We start from the raw sequence: 13,896 nt of genomic DNA on the forward strand, positions 1-13,896 counted from the left end.
TGACTAAGCCCTCCATGCCAACACCTGGCCGTCCTGCTGAAGCAGGAAGCGTGTTTTAGACTTGCCCCCCCCCCCCCCCACCCGTGTCTCTGTCTGGGAGTGGGGCGTGAGCTCATTGGCTCCAGCATACCTGAGGGTGGAGGCAGATGTGTGTGTGTGTGTGTGTGTGTAGAACCAGAGAGGAACTGTGACACGGGGCTTGTAAGAGTCCACTGCTGGGTGGAAGTGGGCCAGCTGTGAGGTGAATACCAACACATGGACGGGGCTGTCGCTTTCAGGGATCCGAGGTGAACTTAACCCCCCCACACCCCCCCACCCCCCGACACACGAACGCACACACGCTGCAGCGTTTGGACCCATGTCTCTCATGCAGCTCTGGACTAAATTGTATTCTAAGCTGGGACTACCGCTGCCCGAGGTACTGTTTGCTTCTTTTGTGTTGTTGTGTTGTATCTACATCTAACTATATTTGTATTATCTAGGAATTGTGCCGAACTGAAAGCTGCTTGTTTAAAGAGGTTTTTGTTGTTCTTATCAAGTGGCTTCCAGATATGAAAAAAAAGTACTTTATTGTTTTTAATTCTAACTAATTCCTTGAACGAATTTTAAAAATACTCCATAATACTTCAAGACGTCATATCAGAAGACTAACGGAGGTAAACTGTAAACTTTCTTCACTCAGTTTAGTCTGTGTTGCTCCTTTGTAGACTTACGTGGGGATTGAAATAACACATTACGATCTGTTTAACAGTTAGAGATAAAAATGTAGCTTTTGAATCCGGGTTGGTTCATCCAAAAGAAGCTTGTTCAACTTTCATTTAATTTATTTTTAAAATAGAACTAATTTCTGGTAGAGTCAACAGAATTCTAGTCTCCTTGTTTATTGTCCGCACACACACACACAGACACACATATATATGTTATAACCACATTTGAAAATTGGCCCACCGGGGGGGGGGTTGCATTTCTTTGGGGCCCGGGTGCGATGCTGAGACTCCCGTCTGCAGCCAGGAGCGATGACGCTGATTATCGGCCTCTCTGTTGCCGTCTTCCAGTAAAGGCGAGAACCTGATCTCTCCTCCGCTGCACAGCGCTCCGTCCGCAGCCCGTTAAACGTGACCACCGCTGGACGCCGCTGCAAATAGAAGCGCTTTGTCTTGTTTGTTTGTCATTAAACACGCGGTGTCAGTGGAATGGCTGCTCATGAATTATTTATTTTTTTTTACCGTTGGATGCAAATAATCATTTTAGTATTTTCTTTTTGTTCTGCAGCCACATCGCTTGGCACATGCTGTTTCCTGGTATTACGATAAACCTCAGGTCCTAGGCGCGCTGCTTACGGGAAGTGAATGAACAATGAGGGTGAGGACGAGCGAGAGCAGGGGGGGCTTATGATGAGTGGTGGTGGGGGGGGGCTTGTGATGAGTAGTGGGGGGGTGGGACAAAGAGAGCATGGATGCCAGAAATGCAGATGTGTTGAGCTGGAAATCTGAAAAAGTTGCCACCTCGCTCATCCGCCTGCCAAGGCGTAGCCGTGATTCCCCATGATAATCACAGCAGTTGTAATAACTCGGGGGGGGGGGGGGGGGGGGGGGGGGGGTGCGAGGCGGCTTCGTGACAGGCGGTAGCAGAGCTAGCTGTAGCTGCCTGTTAAAAAGCAGTTTGTGCAGTAAATCTTTGCGGTGTGACTTCAATACTATTAACTGTGATGATGTCACAGAAGGGTTTCTTCTGGTTTCAGTTTGTGTGCGCGGTCGCCTGGTGCGTGGTGAGTTTATTGTGCATATTTCTAATATGAAATGCACAATGCATTTTTCAATATCACTCAAAAGTTTTGTGAGCTTGATTTTAATTTTTTTTAATTTGTAACATTGCTATTAAAGGAGGCACCACAGTCGTTAAAGGCAAAATGTTTATCTAACAGACTGTGGCGCAGAAATTGTTAAGAGAAAAAAAAATGAAAAGGCAAATGAGTTTCTCTTTGTTGGTGTTCTTAACTAGCTACTGAAGCTATTTTAACGTCACATGGTCTGTTTTTCTCCGTCTGATCCTGTTGCAAAGTCCTGCGGAATATGTCGCAATTTATGCTGAAGCGAGACGTCATCATGCGTCAACACGGCTTTCCTCTGTAGCGACGATGCAGACTCACACACACACACACCAAAAATAATCACAGACACATAATCTCATAGTTTGAGACCGCAAGTGATTTTTTTTAATTTTTGTAATGTTGATCTTAATCACCAATTTTTTTTTTTTTTTCGTGGGTTCAGAACACATGTTTGCCAGCGCATCCTTATTACGACCCCGACCTGTGGTCGACGTTACAACCATCCGGATGGATATTGGCGCCGGCGGCCCCGCTCGGGCCTCGTTAGCGCCGCGCAGTCGGCTCGCCGGGACCCTTGACACGGCGACCTTTTTATATTCCAGAGCGTATGGAAATTGGGGGGGGGGCTTGCAAGCAGCGAGCGTGCGCCGCTTCGCTCCGACTTGGCACGGCATGAACGCTCGAACCAAACCGCCTCGCCACTCGGAAGATGACAGAAGAAATGTGTTTTGACTCGACAACTATAACAATTTAAAATGATGGGCTCTCTCGTTATTCCTCAGACAAACATCTCCTTACAATATCATTCACTAATTTAATCGTTTTGAATGTGTTTCTTGGCGTGAGCGTGTGTGTTTAAAACAAGTTGTAAAAGCTTTGGCAGCCGGATCCGAGCTCTGCGACAGGAGGCCAATCCACGGCTGCAAGTCTCACGGCGTCATTTTTACAAACACAAAGACGGCTTCACAAAAGGCTTTGTGTGATCAGCTGTTACGCAGCCGATCAGTTCAGGAGAGGTCTGACTGCTATTAAAAAGATTCTATGAATATAACTTGTTTTTGCTTTGTAGTGTCGAGGCAGGCAATCGAACAAGCCAAAATTGGCTTGGTAATAATAACTTAAACTACAACGTCAATAGTTCAACACTCCAAGATCAAAAGAAATGTTTAAAGAGAAAACTAACCGAGTCATATTTACCTCATATTAGGACGTGAAATGTGTGTAGTATTTTCTCACATAGTGACGTATTCGCATCGTTCAAAGATGGGTCCTGACGTCTTGAGCCCGTTAAATTCACCAGACAAAGAAAAGGAGACTGCTCGAGCTGAGCTATTAAAAGTACCCACCCAACAGGTATGTCAGAGATGTGGGCCGCACACACACACACACACACACACACACACACACACACACGGTCAACAGCTGACCCCAGAGAGGAGAGGGATGGCGGTTGTTTTAGTCTGCTTATCAGAAGTGTATGAGTGATGGCTGGTTCATCCCACCACCTCACCTGACACACACACACACACACGTCTTGTAGTTTCCGATGACAGGGATTGATTTAACGCGTTCTCACCCACCTCCGTGACGCCGATGCAGTCTCGGCGTTGATGTTGCGCTTCGTGCAGATTCATATCAGTGAAAGGTAAGCGAGCGTGAGGCTGGCGGGGCGAGGAGGTGACGTAGACGCTCAGAGCGTTAAAGGACGGGGCCACGGATGCGGCGAGGTCATGCGAGGTGTGTGTTTGTGTGTGTGTGTGCGCGCACGTGGGTGTGCTGTGTAAAGGAGCGGGGGCCGGTGTGCTCGCCTTGGGAAAGCTGGCAGTGTGTAGGAGGGGGAAGCCCCGCATCCACTCCAACAGGAAGTGGCGAAGGGCTGAGAATATTAGCCTCAAACATTCGAGCCGAGGGCAGAAAAAGTCTCTTCTCTCCGCATCCAAAATAGTTTGTGGATTATTTAAAGGTGGAATTCGATGCCGAAGCAACTTGTGTTAAGAAGCAGCAGCTGGCAACACTACACAAGGAGGATTCCATCGGACCAGAGAGGGAGGGGGGTATAAACCACCGCGTCCTTTTTAAAAGGAAGGGACCAACGTGTACAGACAAAGAGAGTTCGAGCGGCCATGGAAATGTTCTCTGGGTTATCAGTGAGGGTGCTTCCTTGTATGGTAGCACCTTATCAGGTGTCATAACCAGCGTCAGCGCGGCCATTTCCTCACTTTCTCGCTTCTCCCAGGTGCTCCTTTAAGGAGTCTAAATGTACTTTGTAGCAACTAGCGGTTGTATTGTGTGTGGATTTCTTTTTTAATTTGTGTGTGTTCCTCCGGTTCCGATCCAGAGAGCCCATAGCCGCGGCCTCCGGGGTCGCTGCGCACCCAGCTGCAGCTTCTCCTTCGTTAATCATCCATCGATTAAACAGCTGTTATTACCCCGGTCGCTTCGGAGCAATTAACTGCTTCCACGGGCACCCGGCGTGATGAGCTGCTTTCTGGTGATTTCTGCAGTCAGTCTGTTCAAGATTGCACCTTGTTATTGGGCCGGTTGTCACAGGAGTGCCGGTGTTTGGAGGAGCACGTGAAGTGCATAAAAGGGGGGAGCGCGGCGTGGACAAACGGCGAGCACACGGGCTTCCACGGACTCACAAACACACACCGGGGTCTCGCTGCCTGTCGTAATCAAGGTTTACAGCGGCTCTAATTCCCTGAAAACAATTGAAAAAGAAACTCACATTTGTTTTTTGTTTTAAAATGCGCAGCCGAGAAGAAGAGGGAGAGAAATGAAGGCAGAGAAAGAGGGGGAGGGAGGGAGGGAGGGAGGGAGGGAGGATTAGTGGTCTTGTGGCTGTGTGCTGCCAGATTACCATCACAGCAGTAGGAATCCAAGCCTTATCTCCCCTCGGCAGGGCCCGGCCCTCGGAACAGGAGGCAAACTGGTCCTCGGTACGGGCCTGGAGGGGAGGGGGGAGACGGGGGTAAGGGAGGGGGGGGGGGCACACCACACCGCTGACACACCACGGCCTCTGTTACGCTCTGCTTAATAACTCGATTAGCGAGGTCCTTGGTGAGCTCCCGACAAGCCGCTGCAGTTTCTCCCGTGCGAGTCCGGAGTGTTGCATCACAGGAGCCCGCCCCCCCCCCCCCCCCCCCTCCTCTTCCCCGCCCAGAAATGACGGAGCAGTGAGCCGCGGGGTGTAAATTCATGTCACATGTTTGCGGAGCGGATTTGGGGCGAGTTCACTGAGATTGAATCAATCAAGTGTGAGGCAGCGCATTTAAGTCATTAAGGTTTTTATAACATCAGCATGTTTACACGCAAAGCTTAGCTCCTAAAACTTGTGTGGTTTAATATCAAGTTAAATTCTTTCTCCTAATCAGACGACATCCAAATTATTCCAATCGATTGTTGGTGGTTTGCCCTGCTGCTGCTGCTGTGTCTCCGTGGTGGAATCCCATGTCTCTCCTTGTTTACTCCTGTCTGTCCTCGGCGGGCACAGCGGGAGGCACCGCCCGCAGGGTCCCCAAACAGACGCTGGGGAAGGGGTCAGAGGTGGAGCTGTGAAGAGGTTCCTGTAGAACATCACCAGCACCTCACCCTGCCCCGCAGCCAGAGGAGGGCCCTTTTTATTTAATCTGTAAGGGGTTAGCGCCCCCCCCTCTCTCTCTGTTCCTGAAATATTTTCAGCCGGGCCGTGAGTAATGGCCACCGGTAATCTGCAGCATGAATCGTGTCCGTTTTTAGGACTTTTCAGCCTCTCGGCACGTCGCTCTTCGGCCGCGCCCCGTCACCGCTGGACGGTGCGGAGTTTTCACTCTGAACCGTGGAGGCGTTTGTATGGAGGCTTTTGCTTCGCTTTGCTCTTGGATTTGTTTGCAGCGTCTCATCATTTGGGGATCTTGTGTCCACGCACTAAATTAGAATGGCTAACTTAGCTTAGCATAGGAATTCTGAGGAAACGTAGTAAAAGTCATTGTATCAATAACTACGTTTTTTACGTGTTTAAAACGTTAAAGTGTTTTAAAGCTGCTTAATGGTTGTCTGCGGGGTGCAGCTAGGTCCCGAGGGGGGGGGCGGACTGTGGAAACTATATGTGTATAAATACACGTGCACACCCATCCAGGAAAACACACCGGCAAACATGCACAAAAAAAAAACGTCAGTCAGTATCCCATAACAGTCTGTCCTCTGTTCAGCTTGTCATGGTCTGCTATGATGTCAAAACCACTGCACCCCTATCTCCCCACATCCACGTTTGTAAGTCCCGGGGAGGGGGGGGGGGGGGGGCTAGTTAAAGAACATGGCGCGTTAATGGCTCTGGGGGGGATATGAATAGAGGGGCGACTGGAAGGCGGCCATAGCTGGAATGACACGCAGACACAAGCGCCCTCATTATGCCCCTCCACCCCACCCCCCACCCCCCCATCCAGTCCCGCTCTCCGCTCGCTCTCACACATCTGCGTGTGATTATATTTTGTTTGGGCTACTCGTGTTACTCCCTAAAGAGTGCGGCGTTGGCTGCCATCCAGCGTGAATGGGCCTCCTTTATGGCCTGTGGTTCGCTCACATCCGTGCGCCTTTTTTTTTTTTTTTTTTTTTTTCTGCACGACCCGCGTCCGCCAAAGGGCACGAAATGAAGACTTTGTGACGGACGTGTGTGTTTGCCGCGCCTAACGCCTTCGTCTCCTTCCTCTCCCTTCCAGGACCTGTCCTGCATCGATGACCTCTCCACAAACTCCCTGTTCTCGTCGCCGGCCGACTCGCTGTCGGAGTACGCCGACGCGCAGTCCCTCATCAGCCCCGACAACCTGAACCCGGTGCTCACCCTGAGGGACGTCAACACTAGCGCCGCCCCCGCCGCCGCCACCGCCGCACCAGCACAGAGGCAGCTAGAGGTCAGAGGACACACGCGGAGCCGCCGGTTACCCCGGCAACGGCTCTGGCTTAAGTGTAACACGAAGGGGGAGGCGAGCGCCGGGTCACGTTCGTCTCTTTCCTCTGGACCTGTTTTCCGCCTGTTTGTGTTCATTCTGCCCAGGGACACCGGCCTCCATGTTTCAGCCATGCATCCACGTGAAAACAATTGTTTTTGTTCATTAATATTTAATTGGATAGTGCAGAGGGAAGGGCCGTAGCTGAGTAAGCGTTTGTAGTGTGTATTTACACAGTGACCGGATATATCAAACATGGCTGCTGCTCTGCAGCCGCAAGTTATCTGTTTACACAACACTTGTCTTACGACAACTATTACAATTACTACAAGGATTAATGCAGCTTCGTTTGGTTGTCGGGCAAGTTTCAATCTATTTTGTTTTTAACTCTACAGATAATTTCCTTTTTCTGTCATGTTCATCCGAAGCTGTGGCCCCTTTAAAATTTGACAGAATAAATTAACTGTTGAACCTCCACTTATTATGCACACACTTTTTTTTTTTTACTTGTAAATCACTTATTCCCATTATTTAAACACTCAAATAGGTAGAATGAATGAATCCAACCAGTATTTCTTCTAAGTAGCAGGCCGATCCCCTCGGGCGACCTGATCACATTGGCTCCACATGACCGACCGCTTTTAGACTTCATCGCACATGTTTTTGCACACAATTTGATTTGGGGACACACAATAGGATCCTTCGCTACAGAAAGCCTGTAAGTAATAATCAGCGTTGTTTTAGAAAGACTTTCTCTTGGCTGGGATCTGAGCGTTGATCCTCTCTCTCGCTGCCGTTGAGTCCTCTTTGAATTGGATACGTCTGAGGATGTCTTTTTGATATGAATCAGAGGACATTCATTTTCCTCTGAGAGCCTTTTATGTTTTCCTTTTCATTCTGCCCTCATTTCGCCCATGATGTTTCCCAGATACACACGGCTTCATCTGCCTTTTTGTTGTTGTCGTCGTTTGCTTTTGACCACCAGACAACAAATTGCATTTTGTTGAGTGCTGAGCCACTAGACAAAGTGCCCACACGCTCTCATGCACATTCATATATATTTATACATATATATAAAAATATGCACACGCATACATTCAGTGATTACTCGTGTTGTTGTTGTTTTTTTCATTTTCTCTCTACTTCTGCATTTTGTCACTGTTTTCATCTGTGTTTTGTGTTTCTTCATGTTATGTTTTGTCGACAGCTGAATGGCACCAGCAGGTTTCATGGCTTGGCCAGTTTGGATGATATTACTGCTCTTATCAGCCCCCCACCTTTAGGAGGATTCCAGGTAGCCACTCCAACCTCGGTCTGATATTCAAACCAACGCTAAGCTCTCTTAACTAGACGCGCCTGACGTCAGTTTGCACATTTTTTCACTTTCCACTGCGTCTCTTAACGTGTTTGCAACTCATGGTGGAGCTTTGGCTTTGTTTCACATAGCAACACGAGGAGCCACTAATCCCAGACTCTGAGTGCAGTGCATGAAGGTAGCGCCTCGCGTTTTGCTGTAATTGTAATGCAGATGCTCGGCCATGTCTGTAGAACCGCGCGTTGCACAGAGAATGGATTATTCTGTGGATCGCATTGTCTCTTTTGAAAAGTCTGCGTGAGGGGAACAGAGGCCGCGTGTTATCAACCTGTCCGTCAAAGCGGAACGCTTTTGCATTTCCAGTTAGTCAGATAACACCGTGGCCCGAATATGTAAAGCACTCCTCTGCCTATGGTTGCAAATGTATTTCAAAGCTGCTGCTGGATTCACCCACCTTTGAAATGCATTTGTTGCTTGACTGGTTATATTTAATTAATTAAAAAGAAGCTCTAGATGGGTCGAGCCTTTTCTACTAACGGCCTCTTTCCTAACTCCGCCTCACCTGATCTGAAACATCCAATATTCATTTGATTTAATTCTGAATTGAGTCTCTCTGCTGTTCCCAGCTTCAGAGAACCCAGACACCCCAGGAGGAGGAAGAGGATGCCGACGAAGAAGAGACCGAGGAACTGGGACATGTAGACACATACGCCGAGTACAGACCTTCCAAATGTAGGCTGAATGTCCACATGCAGTGTGTCCTTCTAACCACCTAAAATACTCCCTTTTTACACTGCTCTTCTCTTTGCTCCCTCACACAGCCACTATAGGAATTTCTCATCCCGACATCGTGGTGGAGACCAACACGCTATCCAGCGTCCCCCCTCCCGACATCACGTACACGCTGTCCATCCCTGAGCCGACCATTAACTGTGGCCTGCTGTCCGCTCTGCAGCTAGAGGCCATCATCTACGCCTGCCAGGTACACACGGCGCTCAAAGCACTTATTACTTTTGTATCTATGAATCTTTAATGTCTTGCTTGTACAGGCACCTCCGTTCATGTGTTTGCCGTCTGTGCGTCCTCAGCAACACGAGGTCATCCTGCAGAACAACCAGAGGGCAGGCTTCCTGATCGGAGATGGCGCCGGGGTCGGGAAGGGACGCACGGTGGCAGGAATCATCCTGGAGAACTACCTTAAGGGGAGGAAGAAATCATTATGGTGAGAGAGATTGAACCCAGGGCTGTGACGGTTTGAGAGCTTCAAAGTGTTGACGTCATAAAATATCACTGCGATCAATATCATTTTCAGAACCTTAATCAAAGTTTTTCCTGTCGAAGAAGACGTCATTCTTTAGCCTTTCAGTACTTTGTACCTTTGTCTGAGCATGCTGAGGCTAGTTTCTGAATGACTGACTAACCCTTTCCTTGCTCCTGCCCTCAGGTTCAGCATATCCAATGACCTGAAATTTGATGCAGAGAGGGATCTCAAAGACATAGATGCACCGAATATCCCCGTGCATGCCTTAAACAAGGTGAGTCCAGGTTTCTCACGCAGAAAAGGAAGACAGCGAGGCCTTGTGCATGTTCATATCTCACAAATACACCTGTGAATGTGTGACTTGTTTTTGCAGATTAAGTATGGAGACACAGCTACCTCAGAAGGAGTTCTGTTTGCAACTTACTCTGCGTTGATTGGCGAGAGCCAGGCGGGGGGGCAGCACCGGACCCGGATCAAACAGATCCTGGACTGGTGCAGGCCGGACTTCGACGGAGTTGTATCCTTTCATTTCGTCGGCCTCACGTCCGCCTTGTTTTCTAACACGCGATTGTTATTCCACGTCCGAGTTATTTGCCCTTAACCCCCCCCCCTCGCTGCAGATTATTTTTGACGAATGCCACAAAGCCAAGAATGCCACTTCTACCAAGATGGGCAAGGCGGTGCTTGACCTGCAAAACAAGCTGCCGAGGGCCCGAGTGGTGTACGCCAGTGCCACAGGTAGGCCCACACACCAGCAAGGCCGCAGTGGAAGGTGCGTCACGCGATGCAAATCGCAGATTTCAGGATTTACATGGGTGTGACGTCTTTGCCCCCCAGGTGCCTCCGAGCCAAAGAACATGATCTACATGAGCCGCCTGGGAATCTGGGGCGAGGGCACGCCCTTCAGGGCCTTCGAAGACTTCCTGCACGCCATTGAGAAGAGGTTTGTAAGCGAGAGACACGTTAATGCGGGATTTACCTCAAAAAGTGTCACGTTTCCCCCCCCCCCCCGGGTTCGCCGCTCGCTCCCTGGAAGATAGCGAACGCTTGGTCTGCGGTCCTGGCTGCTCGATTCGGCATAGAGTTCCCTCGAATAATCCATACTCCGCTTGTAAACAGGGGCGTCGGTGCCATGGAGATTGTTGCCATGGACATGAAGGTCAGCGGCATGTACATCGCGCGGCAGCTGAGCTTCTCGGGCGTGTCTTTCCGCGTCGAGGAGATCGGGCTGGACAGCGACTTCAAACTGGTCTACAACAAAGCTGCCAAACTGGTGAGCATGGCGTGTGCACACACACACACACACACACGTATGCATTTTAAAGTGACTGACCACATCTGGAATCTGCGTCCAGTGGGCGGAGGCGCTGCAGGTGTTCATGCGTGCGGCGGATGAGCTGGGCCTGGTCAGCAGGAAGTCCCTGTGGGGCCAGTTCTGGTCGTCTCACCAGCGCTTCTTCAAATACCTCTGCATCGCTGCCAAGGTCCGCTGCCTGGTGGAGCTGGCCAAGAAAGAGTTGCTGGCCGGAAAGGTCAGCACAACACACCGTTGGACCCTGAGTCGTGTAGCATGTATGACTGTAAATGAGCCTGAGGAAGAACCCAAGCAGGAAAGGGAATTCTAGAGATGAAGGAGAGTTGTTGAGGCTATTTGTTGGATGATTGAGGGTCAGATTTTTTTATATTTTTTATTTTATTTAACATACTTATTTCCACAAGGATGATATAACGTGAGTGAAATTGACTTCAGGTAAACCCAGTGGAGCTGTGGACCTTTGGTTGTTGATTTGCTTTTGTTTCTCCTTCAGTGCATCGTCATCGGGCTGCAGTCTACCGGAGAGTCCCGGACCAGAGAAGTCCTCGACGAGAACGACGGCCATCTCGACAGATTTGTTTCTGCAGCAGAGTGAGTGAAAATGTGTTTTTTTTATTTTATTTTGTTAGATTTTGAAAAGGTTTATTTCAGGGTTCGTCAACCCTTTTTCTAAACTTCCCCCATCGTTCTTCATCAGCAATACGCTTGAAACTTTCTATGCAGAGGGCACCGATAAGATTAGATTCAACTTTATTGTCATTGCACAGGGTACAAGTACTGAGGCAACGAAATGTTCAGTTTAACATCCAACCAGAAGTGCAAAATATCAAAAAGTGCAGAGTATGTGCATATGTAAAGTGTAATAAGTGAATAAATAGATATGCACAGTAAGAAATAGTTTGCAACTAGCCGATAACTAGCCAAAGAGAAGCAGAGGAGGGCAGGAGGCGCGGGAAAGAAAAAGAAAAATCAATCCAACTATACAACAAAATAACAGGCTGAAAGGGCTCGTCTGCTATTTTTATTTTTTCATTTAAATAAATGCTCCTAAGGTAACGAGGCCCTGGTTCATTTAAAAGAACATTCACTAAAATGTCAAAATGCCTTTCCCAGCCCTGAGCTGCTTGAAGCCCACGCAGTCTGTGGCTTTTCTTCCATTTCATTTTGTTGCTTGATCAAGCTGCCTCACAAGGAGGAACACACAAAAACACACAAACACACACACACATTCTCAGGTATTCAGGTCACGCACTCACAGTCTTTGCCATTTATGCTCAATTAATCTCAGCAATCTCTTCAGTTATCCTCAGCCGTTCAGTTTGAAAGCAAGAAAAACAGGAAAGTGAGGGTGCAGCTGCACGGTGCTCTGAAACGGCTCCACTCTGAACCTCACACACACACACACACACACACGTTCATCAACGTGTGTGGTTCAAATCAGCAACGTATCGGCAGTCTCAGATGTGGGAATGTAAGTGTCCTCCTCTCTCCCTCTTCCCTTTCAGGGGAGTTTTCCAGTCCCTCGTAACGAAGCATTTCCCCTCAGAGAAACAGAGGCGAGAGAAAGCCCCGGGAAACAAGAGAAAACGTAAGTGAAGGCCCGCCGCTCGGACCGCATGCAGCTCGGCGCTCCGCTGACACCGTTAACAGAGCGCCGTTAACCGTACGCATTCTAAAATAACGTTTGACATCGTGTCGTGGCGTCCGATCAGGGAAGCCAAGAGGTCGGCAGCCGAAGGTACCGAAGCACACGGTGGACAGCGGCGGCGTGATCAACATCAGCGATGACAGCAGCAGCGACTCGGACGGCGTGGACACCGACTCCAACTCCTCCCCGGACTCTCTGCTGGACAATGATGACGTCATCTTTGTCAACCACACCAGCTGCCAGACAGGTAGGTGTCTTTCCGGTCCAAAGGGGGCGTGGCCCCGCTGTCAAAAGGAGTGATGCAGGCCTAGACAGGGAAACAACCCTGTTGTTGTTTAGTTTTTTTTCCCTCTTGTATTAGTGCCATCATAGTTATAGATAATGAAAGTGCATATATATCTACGTATATATCGACTCCTATACGGGGGCCACAAGTTCAAAAGCCTCCTCCACTTCCCGTCCACAGCCAGGGTCGAGGAGATGAAGCAGAGCCTCCTCAACAAAATAGCTGTGCTGGGAAAAGAACTACCTCTCAATACGTTGGACGAGCTCATCGATAAGTTCGGAGGACCGGATCAAGTCTCAGAGGTACGAGTTCCAGACACTGAGTCAGAAAGGCCACGGCCACCATGCAACGCATTCATGTAGGAGCCAAAAGGCAATTAAATACCCGCTCCGCAGATGACCGGTCGCAAGGGTCGCGTGGTGCGGCGTCCCGACGGCAGCGTCCGCTACGAGTCCCGGGCCGAGCAGGGCCTCACCATCGACCACATCAACATCAAGGAGAAGGACCGCTTCATGGGCGCCGAGAAGGTCAGATTCTGCCTCCCTGCGACGCGCAGAGCTGGAAAACGAGCTGCATCTCAGTGAAACGAAGCATCAACGAGATCTCCTCCTCCTCCTCCTCTCTTCCAGTTCGTGGCCATCATCTCGGAGGCGGCCAGCTCGGGCATCTCCCTGCAGGCGGACAAGCGAGTGAAGAACCAGCGGCGCAGGGTCCACATGACCTTGGAGCTGCCTTGGAGCGCAGACAGGGCCATTCAGCAATTTGGTGAGTCTGGGAATACGCTCTAAAAACAGCCATAGCGGTTGTGGTGGTGTGTGTGTGTGTGTTTTTTTGCATACTAGCAAAGAAAGTCATAGTTCACCGGGAGGCATACTGTGCCGGGGGATTTTTTATACGTCTACATGAGGAATGAACGTCAACCTCGAATGTCAAACCTCGCCCACATATACAGTATTCTGACGAATAAGGAAATCTGCTTTTGTTGAACATAACCATAGATAATAAACGGGGAGGCAGTAGCTCAGCTCTTAGGTAGCTAGAGAGGTTCTCACATGGTGTCATGTCAGGCACGAGGTGGATGAAATGTGTCTCTTGCTCGTCTCTCCAGGTCGCACACATCGGTCCAATCAGGTGACGGCGCCGGAGTACATCTTCCTCATCTCAGAGCTGGCTGGGGAGAGACGCTTCGCCTCCATCGTGGCTAAAAGACTAGAGAGCCTGGTAATTACCACAGCCTCATAGGAGCGTGTGCGTGCGTGTTGCATTGCTCCTCCAGTCCTTTTCCGCTGATACCTTTTATCTGAGATGAACCTTT

At 49.5% G+C, this 13,896-nt stretch overlaps 1 protein-coding gene across 8 annotated transcripts in view; it reads left to right on the forward strand.

Moving 5' to 3' along the window:
- sbno2b (strawberry notch homolog 2b) overlaps window positions 1-13,896 on the forward strand; it is a 46,300-nt gene that overhangs the window by 23,081 nt on the left and 9,323 nt on the right. For 6 of the 8 annotated variants that reach the window (XM_037470480.2, XM_037470481.2, XM_037470478.2 and 3 more), the window contains 18 exons: window positions 6,529-6,720; window positions 7,964-8,050; window positions 8,698-8,803; window positions 8,893-9,053; window positions 9,160-9,293; window positions 9,516-9,606; window positions 9,706-9,849; window positions 9,953-10,070; window positions 10,170-10,275; window positions 10,452-10,605; window positions 10,688-10,864; window positions 11,141-11,238; window positions 12,153-12,235; window positions 12,360-12,542; window positions 12,762-12,883; window positions 12,977-13,108; window positions 13,211-13,346; window positions 13,690-13,802. In XM_037470480.2, coding sequence (XP_037326377.2) covers window positions 6,529-6,720; window positions 7,964-8,050; window positions 8,698-8,803; window positions 8,893-9,053; window positions 9,160-9,293; window positions 9,516-9,606; window positions 9,706-9,849; window positions 9,953-10,070; window positions 10,170-10,275; window positions 10,452-10,605; window positions 10,688-10,864; window positions 11,141-11,238; window positions 12,153-12,235; window positions 12,360-12,542; window positions 12,762-12,883; window positions 12,977-13,108; window positions 13,211-13,346; window positions 13,690-13,802 — 2,337 coding nt within the window. Of the gene's footprint in view, window positions 1-177; window positions 419-6,528; window positions 6,721-7,963; window positions 8,051-8,697; window positions 8,804-8,892; window positions 9,054-9,159; window positions 9,294-9,515; window positions 9,607-9,705; window positions 9,850-9,952; window positions 10,071-10,169; window positions 10,276-10,451; window positions 10,606-10,687; window positions 10,865-11,140; window positions 11,239-12,152; window positions 12,236-12,359; window positions 12,543-12,761; window positions 12,884-12,976; window positions 13,109-13,210; window positions 13,347-13,689; window positions 13,803-13,896 lie in introns of those variants that run through there. The other 2 variants (XM_037470486.2, XM_037470483.2) reach the window with 2 other exon arrangements.

Source organism: Pungitius pungitius, chromosome 7 (genome assembly GCF_949316345.1).
Source record: "Pungitius pungitius chromosome 7, fPunPun2.1, whole genome shotgun sequence".
NCBI classification, from domain to species: Eukaryota; Metazoa; Chordata; class Actinopteri; order Perciformes; family Gasterosteidae; genus Pungitius; species Pungitius pungitius.